At 42.4% G+C, this 19630-nt stretch overlaps 1 protein-coding gene across 6 annotated transcripts in view; it reads right to left on the bottom strand.

Moving 5' to 3' along the window:
* Positions 1 to 19630, bottom strand: part of LOC144683562 (neuron navigator 1-like) — a 725427-nt gene that overhangs the window by 103258 nt on the left and 602539 nt on the right. For all 6 annotated transcript variants that reach the window (XM_078546698.1, XM_078546702.1, XM_078546700.1 and 3 more), the window contains 2 exons: positions 13458 to 13582; positions 7226 to 7411 (listed from right to left, as the gene is read on the bottom strand). In XM_078546698.1, the coding sequence (XP_078402824.1) occupies positions 7226 to 7411; positions 13458 to 13582 (311 nt within the window). The remainder of the gene's footprint in view (positions 1 to 7225; positions 7412 to 13457; positions 13583 to 19630) is intronic.

Raw genomic sequence — 19630 nt, 5'->3', positions numbered from 1 at the left:
ACATAGCGAGATCCCGGACTCATCTTCAACTCCAGTTCCATTGCAGCACGCTTCTCGCTGGCACTTTCTGCAGTCCCAACACTAAATGCTGCTCCTGGTGGCACAGCTGAGATCAGAAAGCTGCCAGGCATTCGATCGGCAGGCAGCTCCCAGAGGAAAGAGTTCCTTCCAGATGGGGGTGAAAGGCCCACCTCAAACCAATGGCTGTGGGTGAGATAGCCGAGTGGGGCCAGTGTAAAACTCAGCCCTTAATTGCATCTCTGCTTCAGCCCTTCCAATCTCATGCATATACATTTCTTAGTTATCTGCAGCCTCAGTTTTGTTAACCTTTCTTAGGCTTTGCAACCATTCCAATGACTCCTTATAAAATCTGAAATATTAAACAAAGGCAAATAAAGGAAAAGAAACCCACAGCAAGTAAAAAGGAATAAGAATGAGAGAGAAATAAGGTTACCCAATTTTCCTGGAGTAACGTCTTAATCACAGTCTTTTAACAAATCATATGCTGTTCGAGGCAGGAATACTATCTTGACTACATGACAAATTTAGGAAGGCTTTGGAAAAGCATGTAAAACTAAGGATATAGTTGGGAGCAAGCACAGAGGCAGGAGTGGCTGTACAATCATTCAGTGGGGTTGGAGAGGGAGGGGTAAGGAAGGAGGCAAAGTGCTCATTGCCTTTCCCTCGGGAAAGGTCAAGGATGGCCTTCCTGTCCTGAGATCAACTGAGATTAAGTCGCCAATTATAGGTCACTTAAGGGCCTCATCCTACCACCATGGGAGTGGGAGGGAAGGCACTCTGCCATTTGGAAATGCTGCCCAATAAAAGCTGGCAGCCCCCTTGTGGGCTGGACGAAGTGGGGAGGAGATCCTCCTGATTGGGCACCTGGTGGCCCACAGAGGGACCTCACAGTGGCCACCGACAATGGCAAGCACCGTTCCTACTGAAACAACTCCCCACTTCCCCCCATCCCATCCCCTCCCCTCCCCCCACTGTTCTCAGCAATGACCCCACTCCCCCGCCTCTCGCTGGAGTGTGCCTGACTGGCCCTAGAAATCCCGAATCTTTTGCTGGTCCGAGCTGGTTGCAGTTCTAGCAGTGGCCACCTCACCAGGTGGGACCGAAGAGCTGCCAGCCCTCCGATTGGCCAGCTGCTCTTGGGGCAGTGCTATCTGTCCTTAAAGGGGTGGAGGCCCCAATGCCAGGCAGTTAATTCCCTGATGGGCATAGAACCACACCTGGGCTCCTGGAAATGCCCCTGGCTCACCATTGGAGCCACCACCGCCACACTTAAATTCAGTCCTGAATGATTAAGGCAAATATAGCCCCAAACGTCAGAAGTTTTAGTAAAACAATGCTAAGGAGCATTTTCAAAGCAGGCTGATGGCATCTAGCAATAATTATAAGTCTTTTATGATTCTACTTGGATGCTTCTACAGTTTTCAAGCTCTAGGACGTAGGGACACCAGCAATTTTTAACAAGAGACAGTTTCACCCATCCAGTGTGGCAACTGCAGAAAAAAAACTTAGTATGTACTAAGTAATGAGCTAATAAGTCAACAACTGAAGAAAAATACAGCAACCAAGTGAGACTGACAGAAACTGCTGACCTCTGGGTCCCTAAGCGGTGTGTCAGAGGCCCCTGCTTGATTACCAACGCTCTACAGATACATTACAATGGAGCCGCACAGCAACGAAGTACATATTTTTAGCCTCAGACAACAATGCGTCTTTGCTAACGAGTCCTTTGCAGTTTATCACTGCTAAAGGACTACCACTGAGTTCTCCATCTGTTCTTGATGAATACTACAGAATTCCACAGTCTAGAGAAAAAAAACCTGCGAAAAAGTAATTTAAAAGCTTGGATATAAATAGCATTTGCTGATAATGTTAATTGTACCCTCAAGGTAGACAGTCTTGCTGTTATCTGATCAGGATAGTGAGCTGGTTATTTTCCCACTGGGATTTTTGAGTTTGTATATTGCACTGGAAAACTGAAAAACGAAGTTATAAACCAGGAAACAGATATAAAAATAACAGACAAGTGAATAATTCACGCAAATTACCTGAACATGCTCCAGACAACTTGGTGAACACAGCTCCAGTGGATTGGAGCCAGGTAAAAAGGAAGAAATGAACACAAAACAGAAAATAAATAAATAGTGATGGCATGTAAGGGGAATGTTAGTGAAAATGTATTGCATGAATAAATTAAGCAAGGCATGAAGTGGAAAAGAAAGAAATTAATTCCTGGAAAAGATAAGCTAGCCCCTCTACCCGCACCCCCCACCACACTGCCCCTCCCAGTTAATGCTCCCACTGTGCTCTCACCCTCAGGAAATGTGGGCCATATAATACTGCTATGGCTCCTTTGTTGCCATAAAAGATAAGAGGACTAGAGCAGAGTCGCTCCTTTGATTACTGCCAATTTTTCAGCACTATAGGGAAACTTCTCCACGATAATGTTAAATAGATCTTCTTTATATGACCACCCTGTGAGAAGTACAATCTAAATCTGCCTGCTCTTTGCTACCACAAGGCAATCAATCTGCATAACTGTCTGGGTCAGAACAAATGCAATTAGGGGACTTTTTTTTATTCATTTACAGGATGTGGGTATCATTGGCTGGGCAAGCATTTATTGCCCATGCCTAACTGCCCTTGCAAAATTGATGGTGAGCTGCCTTCTCGATCCGCTGCAGTCCATGTGGTGTAGGTACACCATAGTACTGTTAGGGAGGGAGTTCCAGGATTTTGACCCAGAGACAGTGAAGGAACGGTGATATATTTCCAAGTGAGGATGGTGAGTGGCTTAGAGGGGAGATTCCAGGTGGTGGTGTTCACATGTGTCTGCTGCCCTTGTCCTTCTAGATGGCAGTGGTTGTGGGTTTGGAAGGTGCTGCCTAAGGAGCCTTGGTAAGTTCCTGAAGTGCATCTTCTAGATGGCACACACTGCTGCCATTGTTTGTCAGTGGTGCAGGGAGTGAATGTTTGTGGAAGGGGTGTCAATCAAGCAGTCTGCTTTGTCCTGGATGGTGTCAAGCTTCTTGAATACTTTTGGAGCTGTGCTCATCCAGGTGAGTGGAGAATATGCCATCACACTCCTGATTTGCACCTTGTAAATGGTGGACAGGCTTTGGGGAGTCAGGAGGTGAGTTACTTGTAGCAGCATTCCTAGCCTCTGACCTGCTGTTGTAGCCACAGTATTTATATATCCAGTCAGTTCAGATTCTTTGCAATGGTAACCCCCAGCATGTTGACAGTGGGGGATTCAATGATGGTAATGCCATTGAATGTCAAGAGGAGATGGTTAGATTCTCTCTTGTTGGAGATGGTCATTGCCTGGCACTTGTGTGGCACGAATATTTCTTGCCACTTGTCAGCCCAAGCCTGGATATTGTCCAGGTCTTGCTGCATTTGGACATGGACTGCTTCAGTATCTGAGGAGTCACAAATTGTGAACATTGTTTAATCATCAGCGAACATTCCCACTTCCATTCCCACTTATGATGGAAGGAAGGTCATCGATGAAGCAGCTGAAGATGGTTGGGCCTAGGACACTACCACAAGGAACTCTTGCAGTGATGTCCTGGAGCTGAGGTGACTGACAACCATCTTTCTTTGTGCTTGATATGACTCCAAACAGCGGAGAGTTTTCCCCCTGATTCCCATCGACTCCAGTTTTGCTAGGGCTCCTTGATGCCACACTCGGTCAAATGCTGCCTTGCTGTCAAGGACAGTCACTCTCACCTCAAGTGTAATTCTAAATATCAGCCCAAAATGGGACTTGTGTTAACAACATAATGGCATCCAGGTTACTTTAAACAGTAACAATTCCTTCCTCCACATGATATTCTTGTTAGATTATTTTATCAGCTCTTTGAAGGAACAGTTGATTGAAACACCTGACGACAATGTTCCTATTTTGCTGGGATAGAATAATTGGCTGGGATTTTTCCAACATGGCAGGGCTCCCATCACCAGGGCTTGAAATGGGAAGAACCCCGTTTTGGTGGGTGACAGGTTCTGGGCTGCATTTTATGGGAGGCCATCAATTAAACAGCTGCTGCCAGGCCTGCCACTCTATTAAGGATGATAGTCGTCCCTCAAGAGCCACCAGCCCAATGAGAGGGTTGGTAGTTCAGCCATGCCACAGGGAGCAGTAGGGTTGCACCTCGATGAAAGGCATCGATGTATGTGCACTCTCACAAACAGGTATGTGAGGTCTGAGATTGCCAAGGTAAGTCAGGCAGACTCCAGTGAAGGTGGGGTGAGGGTTGTCATGAAAACAATATATTTTTCCTTATATTATTGTGGTTTATTGTAAAGTAGGTTCAGAGGGGTGAGTATGGATGATTCTGTCTATGTGTGATTTAATTAAATTAGAGTCAGTAGACTGCAAGCTTGAAAATTCAAAAGAAGTTAGGTGTAGAAGGGTACTTGAAATGCTAATGAGTAAACATCGACGAGGTCTTAACATATAAAGTGCGAAGGAAATTTGCATTTTTAGATAAGCAAAGGAGTTGTTTAGATTTCAAAAGGATGGTAGGATGTTTACAACTGGCAAGATAAGCAAGGCCAAGCAGTGTGTTTATTTTTCCCCAAAAGGAAAGAGGCCATATTGGCAACACAAAAGATTTTTATATGATGGGAAAAGTAAATTTTCCAAAGACGTATGGAATAATGGAATTTACAAATTAAAGAGAGAGAAACATATTTCAAGAGGAATGCAAGGCTATGGCCAGAATTTTTCCATTGGTGAGTTGGGGGCGGGGCCCGCTTGCCGACGCAAAAATGATGTGGGATGACATCGGGGGAAACCCCCAACGTCATCCCGCCCTATTTAAATATTCAGGAAGGCGGGTAGACAGCAAAATCAGCTGTTCGCCCGCTGACCTGTCAATGGCCAACTGAGGCCATTGACAGGATAATTAAGCCAATTAAAGGCCCTGCCTGTTCAACCTTAAGGCTGGCGGGCAGGCCAGGAGCCCCAGAGGGCTTCTGAAAAAAGATGAAACCTCATCCACTGGCGGGATGAGGTTTCATGTCTGTTTTAAAAAACTTTAATAAACTTTATCGATATTTATTAACATGTCCCACCTCGTGTGACATTGTCATATGAGGGGGACATGTTAATAATTATTTTTATTTTTATATTTTTTAAGTTTATAAAACTTTCAGCGCTCTCCCAGAGACAGCACTTAGTCTCAGGGAGCTGTGCGCCCTTTCGCGCGTATGCATGAAAGAGCGCACTTTGACAGTTGGGGAATCCCTCCCCCCACACAGGAAGTGCATAGCATTTCCTGTTGGGTGGCCTGCTGGGTGGGCCTTAATTGGCCCGCCCACTCAAAACGGCAGCGGGGCCCGTTTCGGCGGCGGCAGCAATCGGCTGCCCACCCACCACCAAGCCAGTGGGGCTCTCCCGCCCATCAAGGGAAAAATTCTGCCCTATGTTGTGGGGCCATGTAAGATCTAAAAGGAAATGTGAAACAGCCTTGAAGAAGCCTCCTGCCATTTTTGCAAAAGTCTGCTGTGTCCAGTAATTAAAGTTGGAGAAACTGTCCGAGTGGGTGCTGCAGTAACTTGCTGGCTTAATTTTTAAATTTAAAATCTATTTTGGACTGTTGCCTTAAAGGGGGTGTGTAATTGGAAGTTAGGTTAATTAAGAATTTTAGGATTTGTTATGGTATTAAGTAACTGTAATCTTATGTATGATATTGAAACCTTTTCTTTTATCAATAAATTTTTAAATTTAATTTGAAAAATCTCTAATAATCTTAGTGGACTCATTACTTTTGAATTCAATGCACACATCTTCTCATAATAACTACAAATTACAAAATCGTTGTGACAGCATGGCCAAGTTTCCCTTGTGGATTTGGTCCACCTGGCATACATCACCTGCCACATCATAACAGGGTCACTACGGGTGGGTTATGCCGATGTTGCAGGTAAGAACATAAGAACTAGGAGCAGGAGTAGGCAATTCAGCCCCTCAAGCCTGCCTCACCATTCATTACGATCATGGCTGATCTCATTTCGGCCTCAACTCCAATTTCCCGTCCTCTCCCCATAACCTTTCAACCCATTACTAATTAAAAATCTGTCAATCTCCTCCTTAAATTTATTCAGCATCCCAGCATCCACTGCACTCTGAGGTAGTGAATTCCACAGATTCATGGCCCTTTGAGAAAAGTAATTCCTCCTCATCTATGATTTAAATCTACCATCCCTTAGCCTAAAACTATGGCCTTTCATTCTAGAATGCCCCACAAGGAGAAACATTCGCTCCACGTCTACTTTGTCTATCCCCTTTAGCATCTTATATACCTCAATTAGATCTCCTCTCATCCTTCTAAACTCTAGCGAGTATAGGCCTAAACTGCTCAATTTCTCCTCATAAGACAAGCCCCGCATCTCTGGAATCAATCTAGTGAACCTCCTCTGAAACGCCTCCAGTGCAACTACATCCTTCCTCAAGTAAGGGGACCAAAACTGTGCACAGTACTTCAGGTGCGGTCTCACCAATGCCTTGTACAGTTGCAACAACACTTCCCTATTTTTATACTCTATTCCTTTAGCAATAAATGCCAAAATTCCATTTGCCTTCCTTATTACCTGCTGTACCTGCATACTAGCTTTCAGCGATTCAAGCACTTCAGTTACAAAGATAGGTTTGAGAAGTTGGGACTGTTTTCCTTGGAGATGAAAAGGCTGAGAGGAGATTTGACAGAGGTATTCAAAATCATGAGGGTTCTGGACAGATAAATAGGGAAAAACTGTTCCCACTCATGGATGAATTGCAAATGAGCGGACACAGATTGAAGTAATTGGCAAAAGAAAGCAAAAATGACGAGGAAAAACATTTTCATGCAGCGAGTGGCGAGGATCTGGAATGCACTGCCTGAAAGTGCGGTGGAGGCAGGTTCAATCAAAGCATTCATCGGGGAATTAGACTGTTATCTGAAAAGGAAGAATGTGCAGGGTTATGGGGAGAAGGCGGGAGAATGGCACTAGGTGGACTGCTCATTCAGAGAGCCAATGCAAACATAATGGACCAAATAGCTTCCTTCTGTGCTGTAACAATTCTGTGATTCATGTGGGCATTTGTTTCAAAACTCAGCTTCAAACTAATAACTACTTAAGCTTCTAAATAATCCTGTAACATTAAGTAACAAAAATGATTCATTTAATATTGGTTGAAAGTGGAAACATTTGATCTTACCATCATCCACAGGATCCCTAAATGAACCAGAGCGGATCATTCCTTTTGGTCTTTCTGCCAAAGAAACTGTGCTCCCCATCTGCAAACTTCCATACAAGTCGAAAGAGGAATCATGAGTTGGAATGCTGTTTGAGCGCATCATTTTTGGAGTGGGACTGCTGAGCTGGGATACTGCAGTGGGGCTTGCTGTTAATAAAGCAATAATTACATTCAGTTAAACAGCACATTGTAAAGTGATAACAGAAATGAGTCTTTAGGTGCATTTTATTTGAGGAAACACATAGAAATAATAAAAACGGATTTTGCAGTTTGCTTTGTGTTTGGGCAGCATTGCTCATTAATCTGGATCTCATTTGGGTAAATGGATCAGATATTTCTCTAACAGTAGTGTTAATGTCATTGTTATTTGTATATCAATGTTATTTGTATTGGGACAATTATGTATGCAACTTCTGAATTTTACTGTCACTAACAATACACTTGGATTGAGGGTTACATGCTGGCAAAGTGGCAAATGAGCAATACTTATCTCCGCAAAACTAATTTCATATCAGGTTCCTGAGGTACATACAAAGACAAAAGAAAGTTATAGAAGGTGGACTTGAATAAAATGCTCTGTTAGAAATACAGCAAGTAACATTTACAAAATAGCCGCTTCAGAGGAATTCAGGGCTTTAATGAACTCAGAAGACTGTTCAGCATATTACATCCAAGTTATGCTACCACTGTCACAATAATGAGTACTTAGAAACCACTTTGGCATTAAAGGAAAAGTATCAATGTTACAAGGAATAATAATTGCATAGAACATGCACTTACAAGAACTAACAACAATTAAAATGTTAATTTAGCAGTTTGCATTTCTACATTTGCTGGAAACGTCATTGGGTGATATGGAAATGGATGCATTTGGACAGGGTTTTTTTTTATTCATTCATGGAATGTGGGTGTCACTGGCTGGGCCAGCATTTATTGCCCATTCACCAATTGCCCTTGAGAAGGTGATGGTGAGCTGCCTTCTTGAACCTTTGCAGTCCCTGTCATGTAGATACACCCACAGTGCTGTTAGGGAGGGAGTTCCAGGATTTTGACTCTGTGACAGCGAAGGAACAGCGATATATTTCCAAGTCTGGATAGTGAATGGCTTCGAGGAGATCTGCCAGGTGGTGGTGTTCCCATGTGTCTGCTGCCCTTGGCCTTCTAAATGGAAGCAGCTGTGAGTTTGGAAGGTGCTGTCTAAGGAGCCTTGGTGAGTTCCTACAGTACATCTTGTAGATGGTACACACTGCTGCCACTGTGCGTCAGTGGTGGAGGGAGTGAATTTTTGTGGATGGGGTGCCAATCAAGCAGGCCCTGAAAGGTGTCAAGCTTCTGGAGTGTTGTTGGAGCTGCACTCATCTGGGTAAGTGGAGAGTATTCCATCACACCACTGACCTGTGCCTTGTAGATGGTGGACAGGCTTTGAGGAGTCAGGAAGTAAAAGTTACTCGCTCAGGATTCCTAGCCTCTGACCTGCTCTTGTAGCCACAGTATTTATATGGCTAGTCCAGTTCAGTTTCTGGTCAATGGTAACCCCAGGATGTTGATAGTGGGGGATTCAGCAATGGTAATGCCATTGAATGTCAAGGGGCGATGGTTAGATTCTCTCTTGTTGGAGATGGTCATTGCCTGGCACTTGTGCGGCACGAATGTTACTTGCCACTTGTCAGCCCAAGCTTGGATATTGTCCAGATCTTTGGACATGGACTGCGTCAGTATCTGAGGAGTCGTGAATGGTGCTGAACATTGTGCAATCATCAGCGAACATCTCTGACCTTATGATGGAAGGAAGGTGCAGCAATTTGAGGCGTTTTTAAAATATTTAATTTTGTTAATGTACAGAAGTAAAACAAATAAGATTTTTCACTATTCCTACACTACAAAAGTTCACCAAGTTGCACATTCACATTTACTAATGTTATCACAGCAATCAAATACAATTAATGAAGAAATTATCTTTTTACTACTACTTGGGGTTTTTATTGAAGACGCAAATTATTCTGGTGTAAGGGCAAAGATTTGTGAACAGGTATTGGATGTAGCTACTGCGAGTCCTATTTCCCAGTATGCAGCTGTTGTTTGGCAATCGTTCTGAGAATGCCACATCTTTTATATACTGACTGTTCATTTACTGCAAAGTTCATGAAAAAGAGCCCTTTGTCATGTCCCACAGTCACTAATGAGTCTTCTGGTCTAAAATAACTGTTAATTCCAGCATCACCTCAGCATGCTGCCAAATAAACAAATCTTAGACTTAAAGCAAAGTTAGATTCTGATTTTCACAAGTACTGTACTAGGATGCCTGTTTCCACAAAATAACTTAACTGTTAAATTGCAGGAAAATCTGGGAAATTCCAAATTGCACAGGCCAGCTCTTGTTAAGTTTCTAGTACACAGACATGTTGTAACAAGAAATGGTAAAGTTACTTATTAAGAACAGCCCTGATTTATTATATGTATGTATAAATAAAAATCATCTCTTAGAGACCATAACAATGGTTGATGGTTAGAGGAAATAAGCTTTTGTAAATATCAAAGTTATTTGCTATTCATACCTGAACTGAGATTATAAAATAATTTTGTTCCTTCCAAAACAGAAGTAATCTCGAATAGGAAAGCAAAATTCTGCGGATGCTGGAAATCTGAAATAAAAACAAAAAATGCTAGAAATACGTGGCAGGTCAGGATGTTGCCTGACCTGCTGAGTATTTCCAGCTTTTTCTGTTTTTATTAATGGTCAATAATACTTTAGTGCTAAAAAGCTACATTGATAACGCTAGTTTTTCACTTCCACAATTAGAAAAAAGGCATTTATTTTGAGACCATGCTTGTGAGGAAGTCAACGCAATGAAAATGGCATAGTAATATTTGGACAGACTGTTATTTTTACTACCAATTATCTCCCAAAGGGAGAGTAGAAGACAGTGGCCCTTGACTCTCTGAACCACTGATATGTCCGGGATCCTGCTCTGTAAATTGTAAGCAACAATGGTTCCAGCACCACTCTTTATGGATCAGCACTTCTTGTCATTTGACAATCTGAGTAACTCCTTTAGCTCCTAGGGAAGAATTTTCCCGTCGGCGAGCAGGGGGGGCAGGGCCCGCTCACCGAGGCCTAAAATGACGCACGGTGACATCAGGCGGGCGTGCCGACGTCACTGCGCGCCACTTAGATTGTCAGTTCGGCAGGTGTGCAGCCACATCAGCTGCGCGCCTGCTGAACTGTCAAAGGCCTGTTAAGGCCATTAACAAAATAATTGAAGCTGGTAAGAATGCTGCCCGTCCAACCTTGAGGTTGGCGGGCAGGCGAAGAGCCCAGGCAGCCTTCGCATTTTTCATGACTCCTCATCCACGAGCGGGGTGAGCTTTCACGAAGGGTTCATTAATTAAATAAAATATTTTGAAAAAATTAATGGACATGTCCCAGCTCATGTGACAGGTTCACATGAGGGGACATGTCCTTAATTTTTCTTTTACCTTTATTACATTTTTCAAAACTTAAACTAATCTCCTTGAGGCACGGAGGTGCCTCAGGGAGATTTCTGCGCTCTTTCGCGTCCGTGTGCTTCCAGATGTGCGTCACGCTGGGTGGGGCCTTAATTGGCCCATCCACGTAAAAAGGTGGCGCGCACCCGAACGGGGGCGCCGATCGAGTTTGCGCTCGCTCCTGCCCACCCCCGCATAACCCCCCTTGTCGGGGGTAAAATTCAGCCCCGAATATCTTTGTTTTCTGTTCTGCAACTGAGCGTAAAGGCTTTTGGAATGTAGGGGCACCACAACTTGACATGATGTGCCTGATTCTCCAACCCATGCGTCAATCTGGTCAGACATAGGCAGGATTAGTTTTTTTGAATGATGGAAAGATGGAAAATAATTTATTCAGTAGTTGTTAAAAATTGAGGAATTTGTCACGTTTTAATTATTGCTTGACAATTAATGGTATCAGGATTTACTTGATTGCAAATGGCTGTCTATTTTAAATGATCTGGAAAAATCATGCAAACAAATCAATGAACAGATTTTGTTTGAAAGAGGATTATATTGTGTTCATTTAATTGAAAATTCCAGTGGGTGTAAATTCTAACCTATGAATTTTACATTAAAACATTACACAAATAGAAATGTATTTTAGATGTATACAATGATCTCTCTAAGGTGCTTGTGTTAGTGACTGCACAGTTATCTGGAATGTACCACTCACTGAATTAAACGGGCTACTCACAACTGCTGCAAGATCAAGCAGAGGGCAGAGGGCAATGGCACAAGCGCAAGCATCTGGAGAGTGAGCAAGAAAAAATGCAGGAGAGGAAATCTATGATTGGAGGAGCAGTGAGATCGAGCTGAAGGGAGGCAAGGTGTGTCCAAAAGTGAGTAATATGTGAGAAGAAGGGCAGAAAGCAAGCAGCCACAGAAAACCACAGAGCCTCGTGATAAACTGAGGTTCAGGAGGTGAGAGGACTCCAGATTTATTGTTGGTACACTGAGGCAGGAAGAAAGATGAGGGAAAATTTCCTGGTAGGCAGTCAGCTGGGGAGGAGAGGAGAGGGGAGGGGAGGGGATAAATTCAAGTGTTGGAGCACCTTTCTGTCAGCCCTAGGTAGACTTGGGAATGCTCTACATTCAGCCTCTCTCAATGGCCCAGGATTCAGCCTGAAACCTAATATCCCAGGGAGACCCAAACAACCAAAGGCCACCAGCACAGTGGGCATTGCCTATCAGGGCCAGATAAACAGAAGGTGGGATGAAGTTGATCAATAGATTTAGTCTCAATGAGTAGCCAATGCCTTCTGATGGGCAGGTTTATGATACTGTTTTTGTCACATCACAAAGAACATGGTCAATGAACAGCTTTCTTTAACATTGAGCACATTACCAGCCTGGAAAACAGATTTATTAGGCATGGGCAATAAATGCCTGCCTTGCCAATGACACCTATATCCCATGAATGAACTAAAAAATGACGCTGTCTAATTTTATGGATAATGGATGAGACGGCAGATTATGTGAGTTTCATTTCACTGTTGGCAAAGTTAATGGATTTTTCAGGTTCTCTATGATCTATGCCCAGACTTTCAAGCCTTGTGCATCCTCCCCACTCCTTTCACATTTTGTGTACTCTGTGAAAGTGTGAACTCTTGTGGCAAGAAAGGGGAGCTAATATGTCAGGTGTAGGGTGTATGAAGTCAGGGAGAATGGGATGGATATGAAGAGGGATAGATGGGATGTGTGAGGAGAGAGGGAGAGAAGAGGGAGAGAGAGAGAGAGAGAAGTACCAGTGAGCAGAGAATTTGAATGGAAGATGAGAGAGTAGGGATGGAGTGGGATGCATAAAGACGGCTAGAATAAGACGTGTGTGAGGAGAGGTAGAATAGCATATGTGTGGGGAAAGGGCTAATGGGATTTATGGGAGGGGAAAGGTAGAATGGGATGTGAGAGAGGAGAGGGGAATGGGATCAATCGGGGTTGGGGGGGAGGAAAAACTGAACATGTGACAGGTAGAATGGGACCAGTGAGAAGATAGGTGGATTGGTACATGTGCAATTAAGACATTAATATGACCTGTTGGAGGAGATGTACACTGGGGCCAGTGAGAGGTGGAGGTGGAATGGATTCTTCAAGGAAAGATAGAATGGGAGAAGAGCAATGTTTCCTCTAAGGTGCATGCACGCAATGCTGTGTAGCAATCTAGAGTGTTCTGTGCATTGAAATAAACAGGCTGCTCACAACTTCATGAAAGTTCAGTGAATTTTCAATTGCAAGCTGCCCATCGACAAGATAATAGTGCTCAATGCTGTTTATAGCCTGCCCAGTACAAAGAAAAACTAAAGCACACAATGGCTGTATATACATTTTTTTTTTACACAGGCAGTATCCTATTTATTTTAAGCAGATTAGAGCCCTTTAAAAATAGCTCAAAAATGCAGCACACATGTGTTAAGCATTTTTATGGAAACTTCATTAATTAGAATTTCTACCATCAGATATTTAAATTCCACAATTAGTCGATATCCCTCCTTAAAATGTGCCCTAAACAGAATTACAATTCTTAACTTTATTACATTCTGTACCCACCTGGCATAAGGCAAAAAAAACATATTTTTCAGCCAAATTAAACAAATAAATTGGCAAACAGAAAATCAAGAGTACAGCTATTTTTTTTCAAAATTTATTTGGCAATAAAACATTTACTGACCTAAATTTGATAATGGAACAGTAGAGGGGGAGGAGAGTAACTGGCTATCTGAGTCCACAGAGCCTCCAACAGAGCGTGCGTGGAGCCATTCCTTGTTATCTTCTTGCTGCAAACTCGTTCCATACCTGTAATTGAAGTGGGGCCAGGTACAAATACTTCAGAATTGACACATGTGGAAAGCAAGCTACGAATGTGCACGTTAATGGAGTAGAAACATACATTAATATTTCAGGTCACAAATATTACTTCTAAATGTTTATTGTCACTAACTATGTAATGAGCTCGAGACAAGATCAATATAAATGGTGCACTAGTAGGTGGCATTAGTAGAGATAGAACAGTGAGTAACACGTGGAACTCAGAAACCAGCAGATATCCTTTTTTTTAAAAAAAAAGTCTCTTTTTGGCAGTTTAGCAAACCCCATACTATTGTATACAGGGTTCTGAACCTTTTCAGTTCCACCAGAATTACCATTTTTTGGACTGAAGAAAAAAGTGCAGTTAAACCAGAGGAAGGAAACAATTGTTGATTTATTTCTCAAATTTCAGCAATATAACACAGAAGAAACTCTTCTAATCTGTCTGAAAACCATCACCAGAATCAAACTCCCGGCTTTCTTACTGAGGGTCGAACATTTGTTGTTTGGACTATTTCAAATCAAAGTGCTTCCTCCCTAATTCTTATGGAGTAGAATACAAACTAAATTAAATGTTTGCTTTCCTTTATGTGCTTCACACAGGGTAAATGTTATGCCCAAGCATTGTGAGGCAAAAACCTACAGTCTGCAAATTAAAAATAGTACATTCCAATATAATGGCAAATTCAAAACTTGGATGCTTGTCTTGGTTTAGACTCACATAATGAGACATAAAGAAAAATGTTATACTGGGAACACTGTTAGATCTGATATCGAGTCAAATTGTTGAAAGAATAGGGCCAGTTCATTACAGTACAGTAGGAGCACTGAGGGTATAGTGTGGAATACCAGTCTTATTGGGTAGAATTTTCCCCCCGTTGGGGGGGTTGTGCGGGGGCCCCATTGGGTCCATGCCGCCATTTTACGTGGTTGGGCCAATTAAGGCCCGCCCAGCATGACGCGTGTCCAGAAGGGGTTTTGGGGGGGGGGGGGGTTCCCTGAGTCGGGGCCCGCGCTCTTTTGCGCACGCGCGTGAAAGAGCGCAGAAATCGATTCGTTTAAGCTCCAAAAATTTTAATCAAGAAAAGAAAATTTAACACATGTCCCCTCATGCGACAGTGTCACATGAGCTGGGACATGTCAATGAACTTTAATGAAAAAATTTATTTAATTTATAAACCTTTCATGAAACCTCATCCCGCCCGTGGATGAGGTTCCATGAAAAATGTGAAGGCCGCCTGGGCTCTTCGCCTGCCCGCCAACCTCAAGGTTGGATGGGCAGCTTTCTCAATAGGCTTAATTCGTTCATTAATGGCCTTAACAGCTCGGCGGGCACGCAGACGACTCGGCTGTGCACCCGATGAGCTGAAAATATAAATGATGAGCGGTGACGTCGAGACACATGTCCGACATCATCCCGCATCATTTTACGCCTCAGCGAGTGAGCCCCGCCCCCACTTGCCAAGCCGAAGATTCAGCCCATTATGTTGCTGAGATAGCAACCCAGAGATAAAAACAGCAAAAGCTGGAAATACGCAGCAGGCCAGGCAGCATCTGCGGGGAAAGAAACAGAGTTCAGTGTCAGGTCAATAATCTCCCGTCAGTTCCAGGGATTGGTGATGGGGGTTGCTATGCATTGAACAGTATGTGAGACGGGCGAAGCAGTGGCTAGGACATGTCAGGAAATGTGAAGATGCATTCACTGATTTTGACCACTGTTGTAAGCTCATCAGATGACTTGTGGCACTACTAGCCTGCATGCTGGGTTGGCCTCCCTGGTCACCAGCTCCTGATTCCATCTGAGGGTGGTCTTTGAGGGCCTTCTGCCCCCATACTCAACCCCACAGAACCATGGTGCCTCTCCTCCAGTCCACCTCCACCATTTAGGCCTCCACCGTGATATTGGTGAACCTGGAACTCTCTCAGTGCCCTGGTGTTCCATTTTCCTTGTTTACAAATTCAGCAATGGTATTCAGCAGCAGCCTCCTGTAATTCAGGGCAACTTCCCTTTAAGAGGGACAGGCTGCCTTTAAGAAGAGAAGACTAGTTGCAGATATTATTCGCACATGCTGCTCTTCCTTGCTGAACGCTCAGACATTTGCACTGTGGGCCCTCCTCAAGCCAACATCACAATCAGATAAATGAGGGAGCAGCACCCAAAAAAAGGATGCAGGCAAATTTTTAGCCTTTAGAATCCATAATTCAAGGTCAAATTAACGGCATTTAGAGATGCATCGGTTGGTTCAACAACAGCAGCTATGGTTATGTTAAAGTAAAGCTGTGTTTGACATTGGGGAGGGAAAGCAAGGAACACCAACATAATAGATTGGAAAGATGTGGGTGAATAGAAACATCTTCATAATTTGTCAGTTGGGAAAAGGCAGGTTAGGTGCTATAAATAGGGGCCAACGAAGAAAGGAGTAAACAAGGAATGATTTTATTCAAGTCAGGGACAAGCCACAGAGTACTGTGCACAATAAAAAGTCAAGACTGTCCAATGTAACTGGGATAAGATCAGTGATGAGAAAAGAACTTGGGGTTACTAGGACCAAACAGTGCAGATAATGTTAAGAGGAGTTTTAATAGAAGCATTTTCAAATTATGAATATTTATGGAAGGGAAAGACCATTTCCTCTGGGCAATAGTCACAAAGAGGTCTGAAATAAAAGCAGAAAAAATGCTGGAAATTCTCAGCAGGTCAGGGAACATCTGTGGAGAGAAACAGTCAATGTTTCAGGTCAATATGACCTTCATCAGATGGAAGGTCATCTTGACCTGAAACATTCACTCTGTCTCTCTCCACAGATGCTGCCTGACCTGTTGAGTATTTCCAGAATGTTTTGTTTTAATTTCAAATCTCCAGCATCCGCAGTATTTTGCTTTTGTATTAGTCACAAGAGGCCCTCCATTTAAAAGTTAAGAAGGTGAGGAAGGAGGTTAGAACATTTCTTTATGTAACATTGTTAGAACATGGGATACTTCACACTCAGGAGTTGTTGATGCAGAGAAAAATGCACTTTTAAAATGGCAGATGGACACTTGAAGCAAAAGAAGATATAGGGGGTTGCCCTAGCAAAAAGCTAGCACAGGCACGTTAAGCTGTTTAAACTCCTTCTGTGCTCTAAACCTTTATGGTTCTCAGCTTCTATGCGTCTTTAAAAGATGCATTAATCTCTGTCTAAACTACTTTGTATCATTCTACAGTGGAGTGAAATTGTTTTTCTTATTCAAGAATTTGTACAGATGTTGGTGTAATTGATTGTATTTTGTGTTATTGATTCTATCTTAATAACACACTAACAATGCTTCTTTCATTTAAGCAGTAATTTACAGTTTTCTGGGATAAACCTGGTAAGACTGCTGTATGAACTACTCACTGAAGTCAAGTTTGAAATACAACTTGTTTATGCAATCTGTTACAGAAAGACCTCAAAGCTAAACATCAATAGAATTGAATATCAGTCAGGGTGTATAACTGGCAGCTGATGTGATACCATTTGCTTTGCACCCCTCCCCAAAATAAATTTCACCTGCACTGTATTTATCAATAAAGCTCCCTGTAGAGCTATTTCTCCTGTTGATGGTTTTAAAATTACAGTGAAGTCCCGCTGTTCGCAGGGTTATGTTCCCACAAAACCTTGCAAACAGCAAAATTGTGAACGATGAATGTGCTTTTCAAAGGGAGTCAATTAGCTCGATTCCAGCAATGCGAGGGCAGCATTGATTTGTGCAAATTGGTTACAGCAAATTGTGGTACCTGTGCAGGCAGATGGGGGGGAGGGAGGGGAGCAACACAAGACATGTATTGAAATTTTTAAAAAGGGACAATCTTCATTTAAGAAAAAAATGAATCACCTCGTTGAACATTATTGCAGCTCTGGACCGAGAGATTTGGACATTTCAACTTAATCTCTCCATTTGGGCTGCACTTCAGCTGCGACCATTCCAATAACAGCCTCTCACCCCTGTCGGGAGGGTGCTTAAAAAAAGAGAATTAAAATGCCTACACCAGGACTAACGGAAAGAATTGCACTTGCAGAGATTTCGATACCATCTCCCAGTTAAAACGTGCCAAGGTCTCTGGTCCGTCTTAGTTGTTGTCTCCTCGGGGAAAGAAAACGTGGATAAGTGAACAATTGCTCATGCGATGAGCGATGTGGTGTACAAAGGCTTTAGCGCAAGTAAGCAAATACATGAACAAGGAAGTTGCGAAAGGTGGGACTTTACTGTTCAAAAACGTTTGCATGTGCATTGTAAAATTGCACAAGAGAAAATTCAAAGCGGAAGTTATTTGACTGGTCATTTTATTCATGCTTTCCTTCACAGGTCTTCAAGCCTGTCAAATGTATCCAGTGGTGAGTTATCTGATTGCAGATTGCTTAGCAATATAGCTGAAGTTCATCCACATTTCAATACTTCAAACAGATAAAGTGAGACTGCATAAATACAAGGAATTCTGAGATGACTTATTAGAAAATAACAAAAACAAAATTATGCATCAGCATCAAGCATACATGGATTTATATGAGATGGTCATGGATAATGTGAAGTCCACATTACAACACACAACATTTTTATTAACGGGTTTGCTTAATTTGCGAATTATACCTCATTATGGAAAGCTCTATTGCTTGTGCCCAGTTCCAAGTTACTTAAAACTAAAAGTGTGCAAAGATGGCAAGGTTGCCATTTGCTCTTCTTTCCCAGAGATAATCATAGCTTTTAACAGTCACTGATTACTTTTTTTAAATTTTCTGAACTAACGCTCTCACCTCCTCTACTGAAGTATTAGGGTGTTCAGGGCTGAAAGAGTTAATATGTGGGACTGGGGAAACAATACTGTCCACATGATGATGCAAGAGGGAGAGTTACATGACTAGGAGTCTAGAAGGAGAAAGCTTAGACTGAATGATACCTGTAATCTTGTGTGTCTGTAAATAGTTATGTTCTTACAATAAACCAGTTATTGTTCAGACATATCTATGTCTCCACAACTGTTCCTTAGCCAGTCACAACCAACATACAAAAAGTTTAAGGGATAATTATATGAACATTGGTTACCACACCCCAGTATCTCAACAACTGACCATTGCTCATGTGCAAGTCCCAGCACTTTAGTATCAGTTTTAGACTCTGCACACATAACAATTGAGCTAGCTTCTCTCTCAAACTTTCTAAACCGAATAATGGGTTCCACTCTTATGCACACCTTCTTGTCCTGGTAAGATTTTGACACTACTAATTTTTAGGGTTTGTTGTTGGTCTGCAACATCTATGGATTTATTGTTAACCACTTTTTAAATGGCTCAATTTGAATTTCTGCTAGTTGGGGAACTTGTGAGAAACTATCCTAAATGGTTTTATGATTTTAAGTTGTCTGGCAGTCTGGATTCAGCACCTCTATGTTTGATGAAATGGCTGAAAAGTAGCTTGAACTTAGGCTGACACCATCTTTAAACAAAACTCATTAATTACTTAATATTTATAGGGCAGGACATGTGTATGAAAGGGAAACTTTTATTTTTCTCCCTGATATTATGATAGGAAGTGTTTTTAACATTTGTTCTTAATGGCTTTAGTATTTGTGGGAATGGGTTAGACCATGTTGATGTGAATGTTTACGATATGTGTACTATTGACAAGAGGATGTGACATTGCCAATGTATAAACAATCTATATCTTAAGGATGTATCATTTGTTTGCAATGGAATGTAAACTTTTGAGGTCCAGGAAATGAGCTGGACCTTTGTCCTTAGACTACATGGGTAAGTTTTTAGCTCGGCAGGCAGGTGCACACACGACCCTACCGAGCGTAAAATGATGCACGATGATGTCGGGCGTGCGTCCTGACATCATCACTCAATCACACAATATTTCAGTCGGTGGGCATGCACCAGAGTGGGCAGGAAAAAAGGCCAAGCGGCCTTTGCACTTTTTTGGAAACCTCATCCATGAGCGGGATGAGGGTTCTAAAAGCAAATAAAAATCAAATAAAAACTTTATTTGTTCATTAATAACATGTCCCTACTCACGTGA

Source organism: Cetorhinus maximus, chromosome 8, assembly GCF_964194155.1.
Source record: "Cetorhinus maximus chromosome 8, sCetMax3.hap1.1, whole genome shotgun sequence".
In the NCBI taxonomy this organism is placed as follows: Eukaryota; Metazoa; Chordata; class Chondrichthyes; order Lamniformes; family Cetorhinidae; genus Cetorhinus; species Cetorhinus maximus.
Note: the sequence above shows the minus strand (reverse complement) of the source record. Positions and strands in the feature narration are given on the sequence as shown.